The 15,601-nt window shown below is 43.7% G+C and overlaps 2 protein-coding genes across 2 annotated transcripts; one reads left to right on the top strand and one right to left on the bottom strand.

Moving 5' to 3' along the window:
• Window positions 1–86: 86 nt before the first annotated feature.
• spx (spexin hormone) lies at window positions 87–1,897 on the top strand (the record flags this gene model as incomplete). Its single annotated transcript, XM_083691841.1, is given in 7 exon segments — window positions 87–92; window positions 438–518; window positions 624–681; window positions 903–965; window positions 1,125–1,211; window positions 1,833–1,879; window positions 1,883–1,897. Coding segments are annotated over 7 exon segments (357 nt in total).
• Window positions 1,898–2,607: 710 nt separating this feature from the next.
• Window positions 2,608–13,472, bottom strand: gys2 (glycogen synthase 2; the record flags this gene model as incomplete). Its single annotated transcript, XM_083691755.1, has 16 exons — window positions 2,608–2,790; window positions 3,134–3,214; window positions 3,549–3,712; window positions 4,403–4,498; window positions 4,707–4,833; window positions 5,033–5,146; window positions 6,490–6,568; window positions 7,281–7,340; window positions 8,065–8,171; window positions 8,803–8,923; window positions 9,123–9,240; window positions 9,454–9,598; window positions 10,432–10,617; window positions 11,017–11,208; window positions 11,940–12,121; window positions 13,352–13,472. The coding sequence occupies 16 exons, from the start codon at window positions 13,470–13,472 to the stop codon at window positions 2,608–2,610; spliced, it is 2,076 nt and encodes a 691-aa protein (XP_083547881.1).
• Between the last annotated feature and the right edge of the window lie 2,129 nt (window positions 13,473–15,601).

Here is a 15,601-nt window from a genome sequence, read left to right on the forward strand (position 1 = left end):
GGGATAACGTTTTCCAAGGCATATTCGCCTTCTCTCCAGTATCACTTGAGACGGATCTACAAGCACTACAGGGGACCTCCGTCGCAATGAAAGTAAGTTGTATCTACCGGTACTTAAATCGTAATTTATTTAGGGACGTTTTGGGTAGCGCAGGACTGCGGATTACTTTAAAATTATATTTTCAGTAGGCCTAATACCAGTGATCAGTTGACGTGGTATCAATTAACCTCTCTGTGTGTTGGAATTTCTGAACAGCTTTGATGAAATCGCAGGGTATAGTTTTCCGCAGTTTGCGTAATTACGCATGAACATGCACATTGTCCCAATTTGTGCAAGTGTCTTATTTACTGTAATTTCAATATTTTTTAGTCATTTTAAAATACATTTTTTTCTAAGCTGTCGACTTTTAGGCTTTTAACCTACTTTAACTGTTGCAGGGTGTGAGGACTATTACAGCCTACGCACTTGCGCTTTTACTTGTGGCAACGTTTGTCTCCAATTCCTGGAGCGCACCGAAGGTAACAACAAACACTCATCTTTCTCGCTAGCCCACAAAGTCCTAGCATTTTTTTTTCATAAAAGCTAATTTGGTCTAACAAAAATCTTTATCTTTCCAAATAAAGGGCAGTTTCCAACGGAGAAATTGGTCGCCCCAGGCTATGCTTTATCTCAAGGGCACGCGTATGTAATTATACCTAATTTTGGCGCTGCATCTTGCTCTCCTTACTGTATATGCACCTGACAATTCTAGCCTAAGTTAAACACAAATATTAATGATCTGCTTTATAGCACGTATAGACTACCTTATCATGTGAACATACATTAACTTTAAAAGCAAAAAGAGCCATTTTGTATGCACCTCAACAATGTATAACCTAATTATGTGAATGTTTTAATCACAGAGGGAAGACGATTTATCTCAGAGGACCGAAAGGAGGGAGATCTATTTGACACATTACATTTAGGTAAACAGAATTCCTTACTGGACTGTGTGTGTGTGTGTGTGTGTGTGTGTGTGTGTGTGTGTGTATGTGTGTTATGTGACCAGCTACAGTACTAGATACCGCTGTACTGCTCCTCTCTAAGCCACTGACTCAACACTGTGTCTGACCTCCTTCTTTCAGAGACCCGCAGTCAAAACACAGAGAAGCTCAGAGTGAACCAGGCAGCTACCGTCCTGCTCAACTTTCTCCAGCAGGCCAAGGAGGACGGTGAGCTGGACCTACAGTATAGCCTTGTTCATGAAGTTCCTTCCAGGGTTGGGGAGGTTAATTGCATTTCAATTCAGTCAATTCAGGAAGCAAACTGAATTTATCAGTACCAAATGTACTCTATGCTTTTCAATTGGAATGTCTAATTTCCTGAATTGACTGAATATAAATGGAATTGACCCCAACACACGTTTACAAGATTATGGGGTTTCTGGTCCTAGAAATGGGGCTGGTTGAAGAAGCCATGCCAGACCCAGGCCAGGTGGCATCAGCAATCACAGAGAAAGTGTAGTCCTTCAAGAGCCCTTTTGACTGTAATATAAAGTTATCTTATAGCTGTGTAGTAACACTGCAATTACTCTTGTATTAACATGTTATTACATAGTAATTTGGTATGGTACTGTATTTATAAGCGCATAGCAATGTCGAGGGTTTGTTATGACACAAGGGGAATAAGGAGAATTCTTCATACAGTAGCATAAACGATCCTTCGCTATGCAATTGCTGAATTACTATGTAACAATATGATAATACAGTGTATTATAACTACTGTTATTACAGTGTTACTACATAGGTATTAGAGATATTGCCATTAATGTTATTGTTATTTTTTAATTTCAGCTGATGACAATCCAGACCAAATGTATTTTCAAGACCTGCCGGCATGGTAAAGAGAGTACTTCTAATGTATTATTTAATGTATTTATAACTGTAAAAAAAAGAAAAGAAAAGAAAAAAGCATCCATTCTTTTTTTGTTGTTGGATATAGAATATTAAATGCTGTGTGAGAAAAAAATACTGGACTCTAAATACAGCTACAGAGACAATGTTTGAATGTACTGTTTAATAAAATGATTTGGAATTCATAGCAACACTTGTCTAAGAGTATATCTCACCATACAAATAATGTTCATCATTATTCATACTGTACATTCCCTCAGTAAGGATTAAGCAATTAAATGCAATCCCTCATTCATATCAACCGCTGAAACTACTAAGTACTATTCCTAAAGCGTCAGGAGGGATGAGTCCCATCACTTTAGGGTCAGTTGCCTCTAGGCATTGGTCTTGGGTCAGTTGTTCATTTTCCCCTCTAATAGTTAAGGTTCTGAGACCATCCTGATCCTAGATCAGCCTTGAGGGAGATCACATACTGTAGGTAGTTTGTATAACAGCTGATTGGGACTCAGACCTCTCAGATGGGTAGATGCTAAATGGGATGCTTGGGACAACCCTACCCTAAAACCTCACCTTAACCTTTAACCTTAACCTTAACCTTAACCCTAACCATTTGAAATCTGAACTTCAATGGGGTGACGTCAGTCGACCGCCCCAAGCATCCCACTTAGCATTTGCCCTCTCAATTGCTAGACTTGCCTGGCTGTTTCTTCCTGCCCTAGGGCACTGCCCCCGGGATGAAGGGGGTTTTGATGTTCAGTCTGTCCCTCTCTGCCTCCTCATCTTCATCATAGGGCTCCTCTTCCTCATCCTCCTCATCGCTGTGGTGGGGGGTGGAGTGCACGGAGGCCGAGGGGGAGGGGGGCACTGAGGCGGGGCGGGGGTAACGGAATCCCTCAGTCTGTCAGAGAGAAAAGATACAGCTGCACTCACTCAAGTGGGAAAGTTACAATATGTCTGCACACTCTCTAGGATCCTCAATACTCAGGCTCAACTAGGGCAAATGAGAGAGAGAGAGAGAGAGAGACAGAAGGAGAGAAAGCAACATTTAACTCTCAGGACTCAGCAGAGTGTTTCATTCTAAGGGCTTTAACAAAGGGATCAGGGTTACAGACTCATACATGACGTCTTGCCATTCACCCAAATGTTACCCTGTCAATTAGAGGTCATATGGGTAAAATCTGACAGGATCCACCGTGTCAGTCAATAGGAGACTGGTAGTCCTCCTGTCCTCCATATCTTACCTGTGGAGGGGCGTGGAACTCCATCTGGAACTTGTCAGGGAAAGCCCTCCTCAGAGCCAGGTGGCGGGCGTGCGTGTAGAACTGCAACCACAAATCAACTAGTCAGTCAGTCAGGAAAGAGAAAAGTGAAGAAGAATGGGCATTGTTTACCTGGCGAAGAGCGTTAGCTACAGTTGAAGTTGTATGTGTGACCACAGAACTCAATGAAGTTGGCAACAAACAAATTAGAGCACATTACAGTAGATCAGTTGAATTAGTTTCGCTGTGCATTCGTGGTCATAATACTGTATGTTGGTTCCACAATGTTTTTGCATCGTGTAAAAGCCCACCACAAGACTTTCTGAACTCGCCATGGCCAACCAATAATAGGCCACCATGTGATGAACCGTGACATCATGGCATGGTAGTGACTCACCCGTCCAAGGTACCTCCAGTCCAGCAGGTCCGACAGCCTCTCTGTGCGGTTCCGCTGGATGATGCGTTGCCGTCTTGACTGCTGGCAGAACCCAAACATGAACTGGGTCAGCTGGTTACACGACTCGTCTGCAGAGCGGAACCGTCGGTCCACTATGTAAATCCCTGAGAGGAGAGAGGACCAGGACCAGGACCAGGACCAGGACCAGGACCAGACCAGTGAGACACATGGATGTTTCCATTTAACTTGACTACCCATTTGTCCTGCATTTTTGCACACCTGGCCCTCTTTTAACTTATGTTTTATTCTTACGTTATAAAGGTATTTCCTGATTTCCCTGTTTTATTTTCGCTATATGAATGAAGTCGTTATTGCTAATATTATTATAATTATTCTAAACTGCTAAATGATGGATGGATAAGGGCTTGAGTTTCACAGACAAGCAGAGAGAAGTGGGATCTCTGCCAAGGTTACAACTGAAAAGTTCCCATTACAAAAAAAGGCATCACAATAAGCAACTTGGGATTTGTAAAGAGTACCGTTGGCCCATAAGATTATGAGCATTCCTCCTGCGGGCTCCCCTAATCAATGTGTGATTGACTGTCTGCTAAATTGGAGGAGTCTATAATCGGCTATTCTTTTTTTTTTTAGGGCATTTCTGCTTTATTGGGATTGAGACAGTAGAGATTGACAGGAAGGATGGGAGAGAGAGGAGGTTCCTGGAATCGAACCAGGAACCTTGCGATTATGTTGTATGTGCATTAGTGTGCTACGCCACTAAGCGCCCCATAATGGGCTATTCTATCCTCAGGAAAGGATAATACAAGAGAGAAGGGGGATCTGTGTGTCCGTACCGTAGGCTGTGGGGTCTGAGACGTGTTCCTCTATGAAGCAGCCGAACCCAGAGAGGTTTGTGGTCACACTGGGGATGCCCATCACAGTGCACTCACCTGGGGAGCAAACAAACAACCACACACAAGTCTATACACATCATGGACTCAAGAGTAGTGTGTGTGTGTGTGTGTGTGTGTGTGTGTGTGTGTGTGTGTGTGTGTGCATGTGTGTGTGTGTGTGTGTGTGTGCGTGCGTCTCTGTGTGTGTCTGTCTGTGTGTGTGTCTCTCTCTGTGTGTGTGCATGTGTGTGTGTGATGGTGTTACCTGGTGTGTAACCCCAGGGCTCATAATAAGAAGGGAAAACCCCCAGATGACAGCCCCTTACAAACTCCTCATAGTCCATAGGCAGCAGGGGACTGGTGGAGGACAGGAACTCTGGGTGGAAGACTATCTGAGAGGAGCAGACGGGAAAAGCCTCTGTTAGACTACTGTGACGGGCGGGGTTCGAACCCAGGTTTCTCAGAAGGAAGACCCAATTCCAAATCACCTCCACTACACTAACACACTTTGATTTGGAGGTGAATTATAAAAAATAAAAAAAAAAAAGGCATCCATCAGAAACCAAGATGGCCGTCCTGCCCAGCGGTTACCTTCACTCTGTCAGTGCGAGCGTTGAAGAGGCCGATGCGTCGTATGTTAGCCAATATGGGGTCAGAGGCGTCATCCAGCATATTGTGAGTGGTCACCGGAGGAAGGGTGTGTCTCTGCAGAGATAGAGTGTGTGTGTGTGTGTGTGTGTGTGTGTGTGTGTGTGTGTGTGAGTGAGAGAGAGAAAGAGAGAGAAAGAGTAGGAGAGAGAGATGGTTAGTGTGTATGTCAGTGTGTCGTGAGTGTTTTCGCACCTCAAGCAGTAAATGTGATGAGAAACAATACAAGTCTATGAGTCACTGATCCATGTCTAATAACCTATTAGAGCACAAATCAATAATATAGATCCTAGGAGGGTGTATCTAACCACTGAGCTAATACATTTTAAATGACTTTCTCACAAAATTGGGATCACCCTCAGGAAAAATACAAGCTAATAGAATAAGGATGCAAAGTTGCAAGGTGCTGAACGTACACGTTATAATTTAATGCTACATTTCATAATAGCGTTGAGCTTTACAAGTAGTGATTTCTCTTGTACAGGGGAGCAAACACATTCTATTGTGATGCTACATGGATGTAAGAACTGCAACTAACCCTAACCCTAACCTTAACCCTAACCCTAACCCTAACCCTGCAATGCTACATTTCATGATAGTTCTAACGTGCAACCGGAACCGTGGTTCCTCTTTAACAGCACACCTCAGCAGACAGCAAAACAGTTTGTCATCTTAGCCACTGTGTGAATGAGGGGCCACATTACAGACGGACGGCAATTCCCCACTGGTCATCTAAACTGCATCTGACACTTAACCAAGACTTGGACTCCAGACGAGAATGAAACATGAAAAATGAATGAATGAAACATGAACAAGGAAAAAAAATCAAAAACATCTACAATGTTTCCCGACACCAAGCCATCAGACACCAACCCCTCTATGCTCTCACTCCTACACACATGTAGTCAATAGCGCTCGCATTCCCGCGTCTAGGATATTGATGTTTACAAAAATAAATCTCACAGAGAACGCCATTTACAATATTTTTATTGGCACTTTTCTTGTGAATGCTCACTGCACCAAATCCAATCTATTGACCTGTGGCCTGGTGTTATAAAGTTAAATAATAACGCTCCGCTTGGTTACAGCATTGACATTCATTCATGTTTTTAGCCCGGGGGAATCCCTTCTCCTATTTGGAATTTATTACCACTGATATGACGGGCATCATTTTTATTATTATAAATACAATATGGGCGCTTGGTGGCGTAGCACACTAATGCGCATGCCACGTAATCGCAAGGTTCCTGGTTCGATTCCGACCCTCGACATATCTTGCATGTCATCCCTCCTCTCTCTCACCCATCCTTCCTGTCAATCTATCCCAATAAAGCAGAAATGCCCTAAAAACATATTTACTTTTATTTTTTTTAATACAATATGTATTTGTCCATATCTACCTGAGTGGCATAAATGGCTCTCTTCATGATGGTGAAATCGTCTCTGTCCAGGATGGTGTTCATGTCGGGGATGTCCCCTCTGAGGACAAGAGAGAGGTTCATTCATCAGGCGGTGGTCAACAATCGCCCCAGGTCATCACACGGCCGCATCAACTATAAGCACATCAGTAACAATCAAGCATTCACACCATCCACCTACATGGATGGACCAGGCCTTCATCAACACCCCAGCCAACTCAACACTTAGACAACGTCAAAGACAGAAAGGTCACTCCACACATAGGATCTGCTTAGAATGGTGAAGACAAAGAAATGCATGCAAACGCATGCTATGAAATAGAGGGGTATTGCACTGTCAAGACATGAACCTTAACCACAAGCTTCCCACTGCTGTCATGACTGCAGAGTCACTACCTATCTTCCGCCATAGACTGAAGACCCCTCTCTTCAGGCTACATCTTAACTGTCCCTCCTAAAGACCCCTTCATCCCCACTACCCCCCTGTACAAGTTTCTCTCCTGTAATTAAATAAAAAATAAAATAATTATAATAATAATAATTATTATTATTATTATTATTATTCCTTCTTCTAGCATTGTGACTGCCAATAGCCCCTGGTCCTAGCATAGATTACTTTTTCTTATGATGACTGATTCACTTACTTAGACAAATGTATTTGTTGTAAGTCGCTTTGGATAAAGGAGTCTGCTAAATGCCATAAATGTAAATGTAAATGTAATGTAAAACCAGGACCATGGTGGGTGGGGAAGGGTGCTACTATAGCTACTTACTTTAACAAAGCCTCATAAAGCTTTTTGCCGAACTTCTCTTTCACACTGTGAGCTGTGTCCCTGTCAGAGAAAGCATACAGATGGTCTCAGAGGCCAGGATCCAAAAATAACATCGAGAAATCGCACACTTGAATGACCAATGATTTGTAAGTATATGTTGTGCAAATTGAAACAAACTGTGCCTTAAAAGACTGTTTATTTGCCATGCAACCAATTCTCGGAATGTGGTAGTTTTTGCATCCCCGTCCCCCCAAGACAACACACACCCCCGAGGGAGAACAGAGCTCTGGGCACAGGGTCAGCCATATTCGGCGCCCCTGGAGCAATTAGGGGTTAAGTGCCTTGCTCAAGGGCACCTTAGATATGATGCCAGCAACCCTCCAGTCACCAGCTCACATCCGGCTCCCTCCCAGGCTGGGGATCAAACCAGCAACCTACCGATTGCTGGCCGACCTCTCTAACTACCTGCCGCCCCACCTGCCCCACCTGCCCCACCGGCTACCTGCCGCCTCACCTGCCCCACCGGCTACCTGCCGCCCCACCTGCCTTTTGAGGTGAGCCGAGGTCAGGAAGAGGTGTGGAGAAAGGTTAGTCGTTACAACAGTGTTGTGCAAACCATCTTCCATTTTGGCCCAAAACATTCCATTATGCAGTAGTAACATTCTAATTCAAATGTAATGTCAGAGAACTACTGGTGACAAGACGGCGATGATGACCGTTCTGTACCAGAAATTGAAGTTGGCTAAACTCTGTGTGTCTATGACTCTGGCAGTGACCAACGTACCAGAGCTGTTTGCGTACCGCCTGTCCCTTCAGCGACTCCACGTTAAAGTTGTTGGTCTTGGCTGGCATGATGAAGAACACGACGACTGTGACATCGTTCTTATGCACCTGGGAGAGAAGCAGATAGAGAGGGAGAGTAGTGGAAAGAAGGACAGGGATAAAGAAAGGTTAGACGGTCATTGTCTCACACCAGATACAGCAATTCCGTCTACATGGTCAGGGGACAAGAATGGCGTAGGAGAGTGACACCACCTGAAGACCAATGTTATATGAGAGACCAGGAAATAGGCTACACATTGGAGCCAACTGCCTGCTCCAATCATGGTCATTCGGTTCGAGTTCCATTTGGCTCCCATTGCAGGTATACATCCTTAAGATTCTTAACATCACTGTCCCATCCTTCATCTCTTTCTACACTCTTAAAAAAAGGCTTCCAAAAGGGTTCTTCATTTGTCCCTGTCGGAGAACCCTTTGAAGAACCCTTTTGGGTTCCATTGAGAACCCTTTTGGTTTCCATTCAGAACTGTCTGTGGAAAGTGTTCAACATGGAACCCAAAAGGGTTCTTCTGTACATTAAAAAGAGTTACCCTACAGGGACAAACGAAGAACCCTTTTTTGGTACTAACTAGAACCTTTTCTTCTAAGAGTGTTGATGGACAACCGGAGGCACGCAAACAGGTCTGCAGATGATCTAGAACTCATCATCACCAATGCCATGGTACAGTATGGAGGTCCCTACCCTCAGCAGGTAGTTCAGTCTGGACAGCGACTCCAGGAAGATATCGGCTCCCTTGTTAGAGAACTCATATCGCCCAGCGATGAAGAAGAAAAGGGTTTTCTCCAGATTGAAGTCCAGGTGGCTGCCAAAAAAAAAAAGATATCAAACAATTTGATAAGGGCAGAGCTCTTATATCAATAGATAGATGAGAGGCTGCCAATAACAGGGGGTAATAGTCTTTATAATGAGGTGAAGGCTCATTTAATTTGATTGAGGCTACAGTATGTGATAGATAAGAGTTAGCAGGTGTAAGGTAGATAGAGAGACAGGAGGGACCATACCTATAGAAGTGTCCCCTGATGAACTCCTGGATCCTGCCCTTGTTGGTGACGTGAAGGTTCTGGAACTCGTGCATGGCCGAGAACTTCTTCACGTTCAGCCCGTTCGGAGTCACCACGTCTGCACAGCGAACATACAGTAAGCACAGGGAAGCTCAGTGTGCGGTGAAACCACCTGTCCCGCTGAACATGAACATACGTAGACATACGCCATTTAGCGAGACGCTTTTATCCAAAGCGACTCACAGTGCAATGAGTGATGACCACCTACTGTAACAACAGCAAGATTCAGCCAGTGTAACAGTGGAGGTGTTACAGTAAAGTCATTCCCCACCTGGTTTCCTGTGCAGCATGTGGCTGGCCTCCACTGCAGTGATCTGGGAGACAGTGGTGAAGGCGTGGGCGCAGTGGACAGCTGCCCTCTCTAGGCAGTACCTGTGGTAGATCTGTCTCTCCCCCGCCTCCTGGTCTATGTTGAACTGAGACGGACCACAATGACGGACAACGGATAAAGGAAATCAATACACAAAGATCTCTAACACACATACACACACAACTTTTGGCCAAAGCGACTCCATTGCCTCAACCTCCGGGCACTTTTTGTGTTGATTTAAATGGATTGGACAGGTGCAGGCAATATGCAATATGAACATTCCTCCAAGGAATATCAGGGGAAACATCCAAAACCTTTCATACGGCCACAAAGGTAAGGTAAGAGCAGGGGATTGATTTGGAATTCGGCATCTGTCAATCATACCATCTGACAGGACTGAATGGGGGGAAGTGAGGTTGTCCCTTGAGTATTACATCAAAGGAAGGCCTCCTCTCCTCTCCTCTCTGTAATGAGAGGCTGTCAATTACCCCTGCAGCCCAGTGAATGGCCTTTAGGTCCATGGTGACCTTTACTTAGTGAGCCAAAGAGGCCCAATTACAAACATCAGCATAACCACTGGCCCGTTGTGACGCAGGCAGCAGCACTGCTGATGGACACTCTCACTAACACCTAACTTTGACGGCTGACAAGTTTACCCTCACTCAATGTATGATGATGTAATGAAGTCAACGTGTGAAAGTATGTGTGTGTGTGTGTGTGTGTGGGGGGGGAGGGTGTATGTGTGGGGTGTGTGTGTGTGTGTGTGTGTGTGTGTGTGTGTGTGTGTGTGTGTGTGTGTGTGTGTGTGTGTGTGCGTGTGGATGGGTGGGTGGGTGGATGTGGTCGGGTGGGTGTGGTCAGGTGTGTGTGTGTGTGTGTGTGTGTGTAGGTGGGTGTGTGTGTGTGTGTGTGTGTGTTTCTTGTCGGCCTACATCCCACCTTGTCCAAGTTATTGTAGAAGTCCACATTGCCGGCGCAGAGGTACCGGCCCAGCAGAGTGGCGTGGGTCGTGAAGACGGTTGCCATGGGAACCTTCCGTGAACGGCAGAGAATAAGCCCCGCCCCTGCCTGCCATTCGTGGAAGTGAGCAATGACATTGGGCGTGTCTTGGATCTGGTCCGTTAACTGGGATGAAAAGTTCAGGAAGTTTGAAATACTGATGATTCCCAATTCTCACAGACCAGAAAATAGGAGCAGTCAAGCAGGTATTTCACTGTCCACTTCTAATATTAACAATGGCATGGTAGTGTCATGAATATGTGCCCTGATCCAGAACAAGCATATATCCAAACTAATGCTCCAGACCAACAAAAAAGATTACATTTGAATTGGGACTTATGGGACTTATGGGACTTATGTATTGCACTTAACAGAGTTTGCACTTATCATATGTACACTTATCAGAAGTCAAGTATTTGTTGTAAGTTGCTTTGGATAAAGGCATCTGCTAAATGCCATAAATGTAAATGTAAATGTCAAGTTAACTGTGTCAACTGAATCCTGTACTATTGACGCTCCACAGACCTCTTTGAAGAACCAGGCAACCAGGGATCCCAAGATGAGAGAGTCGTTGGCCTCTCGGTCGTGGACGGGGAGTCCGATACCACACATGTCCCACAGGTCTCCCTTCCAGCGGTCCAGGTTCCAGGCTGCTGCTGCAATGTCAAACAGGATCACGTAGGGACTGCCCTCAATCAGCCAGCGGCCAAAGTGGACCTGCAACACAGCACAGACACAGTAGCAATACACGTAGACACGTATTAACACACAAACACAAACAAATCACATTTAAAAATAAGAATAATTAGATACATTGTTTGTGAAGCTGTTGAAGTGGAACTGTAACACAGCACGGACACAGTAACAATACACAATGACAGGTATTAACGCACAAACACAAATCACAGTTAAAAGTAAGTTGTTTTTCACTGTTTGTGAAGCTGTTGATGGAGTCATTTGATCCTGTACATGGTTTTGGTCTGCCATCTTGTGGTTATCTCTTTCTAGCTCACTGTGGTGAGATTGTGCATCTAAAAAAGTACATGTGTACCATCTGCTGGCCAAACTGCTTTACTACAGCACAGTGTAGGCTCCCCTTGACCTACAGCATTACTTCATGTCTGTAAGCAAGGAACTCTATGATATGATAATCCAAGGTGTGTATATGAATGTATATGAATTTGCTCCCAAATAGGTTGTATTATTGAGGCTCAGTGATACAACAACATGATTTCTAGTATGAGTGTGTGGTTGAGTACACTCTTAGAAAAAAACATATTATCTGGAGCCATAAAGGGTTCTCCGGCTGTCCCTGTGGGAACCCTTTGAAGAACCCTTTTGGGTTCCATGTAGAACCCTTTCCACAGAAGGTTCTTAATGGAATTCAAAAAGGTTCCATATGAAATCCATAACTCTTTTGGAACACTTTTTTTTCTAAGAGTGGCTACCTGACAGCCATTGCTGGTGAGGGCGTTCATGGCCTTCTTTATGGCAGGGTTAGGAGGCTCACACGCCTCCACCTGGGTCTTGAAGTTGACTTCGTAGTACGGCCCCATCATGAAGTAGTTCTCCCCCCATTCATCCACTGTGATCTTGGCCTTGGTCTGGATCACTGTGTAGATACCCCCCACTGAAGAGAACACACACACACACACACACAAACACACACACACACACACACACACACACACACACACACACACACACTGTATCTCAGTAACACACGTGATATTAAAGCTTCTTTAGTTAGCTCAGCCCAACCCAGGAAGTAGCCTAGTAAGCAAAATAGATGTTCAAGTAAAACATACATTTTCCTGGCTTTGCATTATGTGCATGTGTAAAAAAAAAAACACACACACACATGCATATTGATGATAAAACTCGCCAAAGCATGTGTAATTGCTGTTCAAAGGATAGGCTACATTTGCACTACAGTGTTCAAATACACGTGAGGAGGACCATCAACAATAGCAAACCCATGTGTATGGCATCAGAAGATCGTCATAGCTGCGTAAGCCTGTACTCTGATGCCAAATTAATTAACTGGGAATAGCTGATAGCCTCTGAACAACAGCAGAAAAACTACAGCAGTCAAGAGCCCTCAGACAGTACACAGGAAAACTATCACCATAAAGAAACTTCTTTCCATTCTTTTTTCTAAGAACGGAATATTGATTGCATCACCTTGACACAAAATCTATTATTCTGCTAGATTGATTGTCCTTCTATTAAGATATTAAAAGTTGCTGATTCAATATGACAAAAGCTCTCCACTCAACACAAACTACACGAGGACAGGTATATTTTCCAGAGCTTCTGTATTTATCTACAGATTAATGTTTAACTGCTCATCCAGCTGCATATCGTATCTCTTCTTGCACTGTCCTGCAATGTTTGCTCTTTTGGGATCAAAGATTCAGGTCCAAACACATAAATCACATAAAGCATAAATGTACTGCAAATGTCTTATTACATACAGTCACAGTTGTCATCCTCTATGGAGTCATTATAATATTCATATAATATTCATAGATATTCATAGATAGACCATGAACCTGGACAATCATACGTGCTTACCACACTTAAAAAGAACAGTCTTTAGGATACATTTCAAAGCATCATGACACAAAGAGGGTACAACTGATTCAATAAGCTGCACGGGTAAAAGTGCCATATTGGTTTGTTCCAATCAAATCAAGTCACCAAAGAGTCACCAAATAAGAACTGATTCTACACAACATGCATGCACTGTCACCCAGAAATGGCACACAAAACAGGTTTGATATAGGCCTACTTCAAGTAGTATCAACACCTTGGAATCGACTTCATAGATGACTATCCCCATTCAATTGATTCTCACCTTTGTTGGTGACCTCCCACGCAACCTCAAACAGCAGCAGGTCCTCCACAGGTAAATCTTCTTCCTCCCAGAGCGGCAACCCGCTTAGGGACGTCATGGATAAAGAGCGGGTCAGGGGCATGTTGATGTCTTCAAGTAGTAGGCCTAGACCTTATTATGATCTGTCTTTAATTTACCCTAGAAACCCAGGTCACCTCTAGTAAGTGTTGATGATCCTCTCTGAGTTGGACCTATCAAGAAAACAGGTAGCCTATTCTATGACGGAACGGGACGGAACGGAACGGAACAGTAAATCCTTCGCGCCTCTCTGGACTGAGTCTACAAGGACCCAGTCAAAAGATGAAAGCAACAACAACACATTCAAAGTACTGCAAGGATTGTTCACGCAGTTCGTCAGTGCACTCCTCACCCCGCCCACTTTTAGGGGATGAAGTGTAGGGAACCCGACCCATTGGCCACGAACGGAAAGTCAACGTTCTCTGGCAGTACATGACTGAAGTCCACACACAGACATGAGTCCATATTTTCCGGAGCTGTACAACTTTCACAGTTTCTTTAAGCTTAGTGGATTGTTTTCAATGGAGGGAGATGCTACCTTCAAGTGTTAATTCGGTGAAATAAATTATTTGCACGTTCGTTTTGAGACAATGTACCTAGAGGTAGAACAAACAAATACAGTGTCCGTGCCAAAAATAAACCCTTCCAAATTGTTCAGTTCCGCTGATGATGACGCAGTATGATGACGCAATATGTTCCCCCAACCCGTTAGAACCTGGTGGTTGAACTTTGTTCAGACTTTAACTGGTCAGACTTTCGTTCCCACATATACCTTGGAACCTGGTCATGGTGCTGACAAAGATGCTGTCCAGCAGTCCATTTCTTTCCAGCGCATTGCTCTAGCCTTGGTATTCTAAATTGAGATAAAGACGGTGGTAATAGAAATGGAGAATACAATTATCCTCTCAATTGGTTCAATTTCATCGATGTCTGCAAGGCCTAAGCTAACATGCGCTCGGTTGCTGCGCGCGTGATTTTATGCATGGATTTAGTACTAAACGATTAAAAATGTGTCAGACAATAATTTTGGGGGGAAAATCTATAGGTAGATAACATACTGTACCATGCCAGAATACGCAGATGGTAACCTTGGTATGGTACAGGATTCATTGTAAGCAACTGAATAATTCAACATAACATAATGTTTCATTCAGAGGAAATTCAGCAACATGAACACAACATTTCCTAGAAGTAATGAATGATGCATTTCAGCACCTTGAAGTCATGGACAGCGCCGCAATTTGTGTTGTGGGACGCAAACGCATCTGATTCGCTGTCATCTCTCCCGCATGAAACCGGGTCAGAATACAGGGCATGCTGGCGTGAATATAAAAAGAGTACAACACACATCTGCCTTGAATTAAACAGGGACTTTGTTGTCGATGACCACATTCAGTTGGGCTTTGACAGAATGAAGATGTTGACATTGGTCCTGGTTTGTGCGATTATTCGTCAATATGGAACTTTGGGGGCATCTTTGCAGGGATTTGGATCTTCCGAGTGGACAGATATTCCAGGTAATTTATAGTTTTAATTGCCAAATATGAAAGAATCAGTCAAAGACATATTCATGTGGTTGTTTGTTTTACTGAGCCAAACTTCTGGCAAACTGACATGAAGTCAGTTTTAGAAGTTCAGAGAGCGAATATTTATCTAATTTGCATCATAATCTATTTCGTATTTCAACAGTCTTTTTAGGGGTTGCACCTGCTAAGGCTGTAGAGGCGAAAAGAGAAGTCGTCGGTCCGATCTTACCGGACGACGAGAATCTTTGCTACTTTTTGAAAGAGAATGAAGACCAGCGACAGATCATCTGCCAGAATCGGTTAACCCGGAGCAAATTCAACTTCAACCCATTTGGGCTTCGTTTTGGAAAGCGCGACAATAATTACCCATACAAAGTCGACCTTACAAGATCCAGGACACAATTGTTATCTATTTTACTCTTTCTCAAGAGAACTGGAGCTAACTAAAAGGACAGGTTATCGTTCTCCTCTGGTCTAAATTATTGTTTGTCCATTTCTCTTCGTTCTTGTACTATAAAATGTATAGTTACAATATGTTTGGTGAATCAACAGTTTTACCTTGCCAAGTCAATTCTAAGTTGATGCAGCATGTAATATGCTTATCTTCCATCTCTGTCATTGTCCAGTTGGGTGGAACTTTTGAAATGTATTACAGTCAAATAAAGCT

Source organism: Argentina silus, assembly GCF_951799395.1.
Source record: "Argentina silus genome assembly, chromosome: 20".
Classification (NCBI taxonomy): Eukaryota; Metazoa; Chordata; class Actinopteri; order Argentiniformes; family Argentinidae; genus Argentina; species Argentina silus.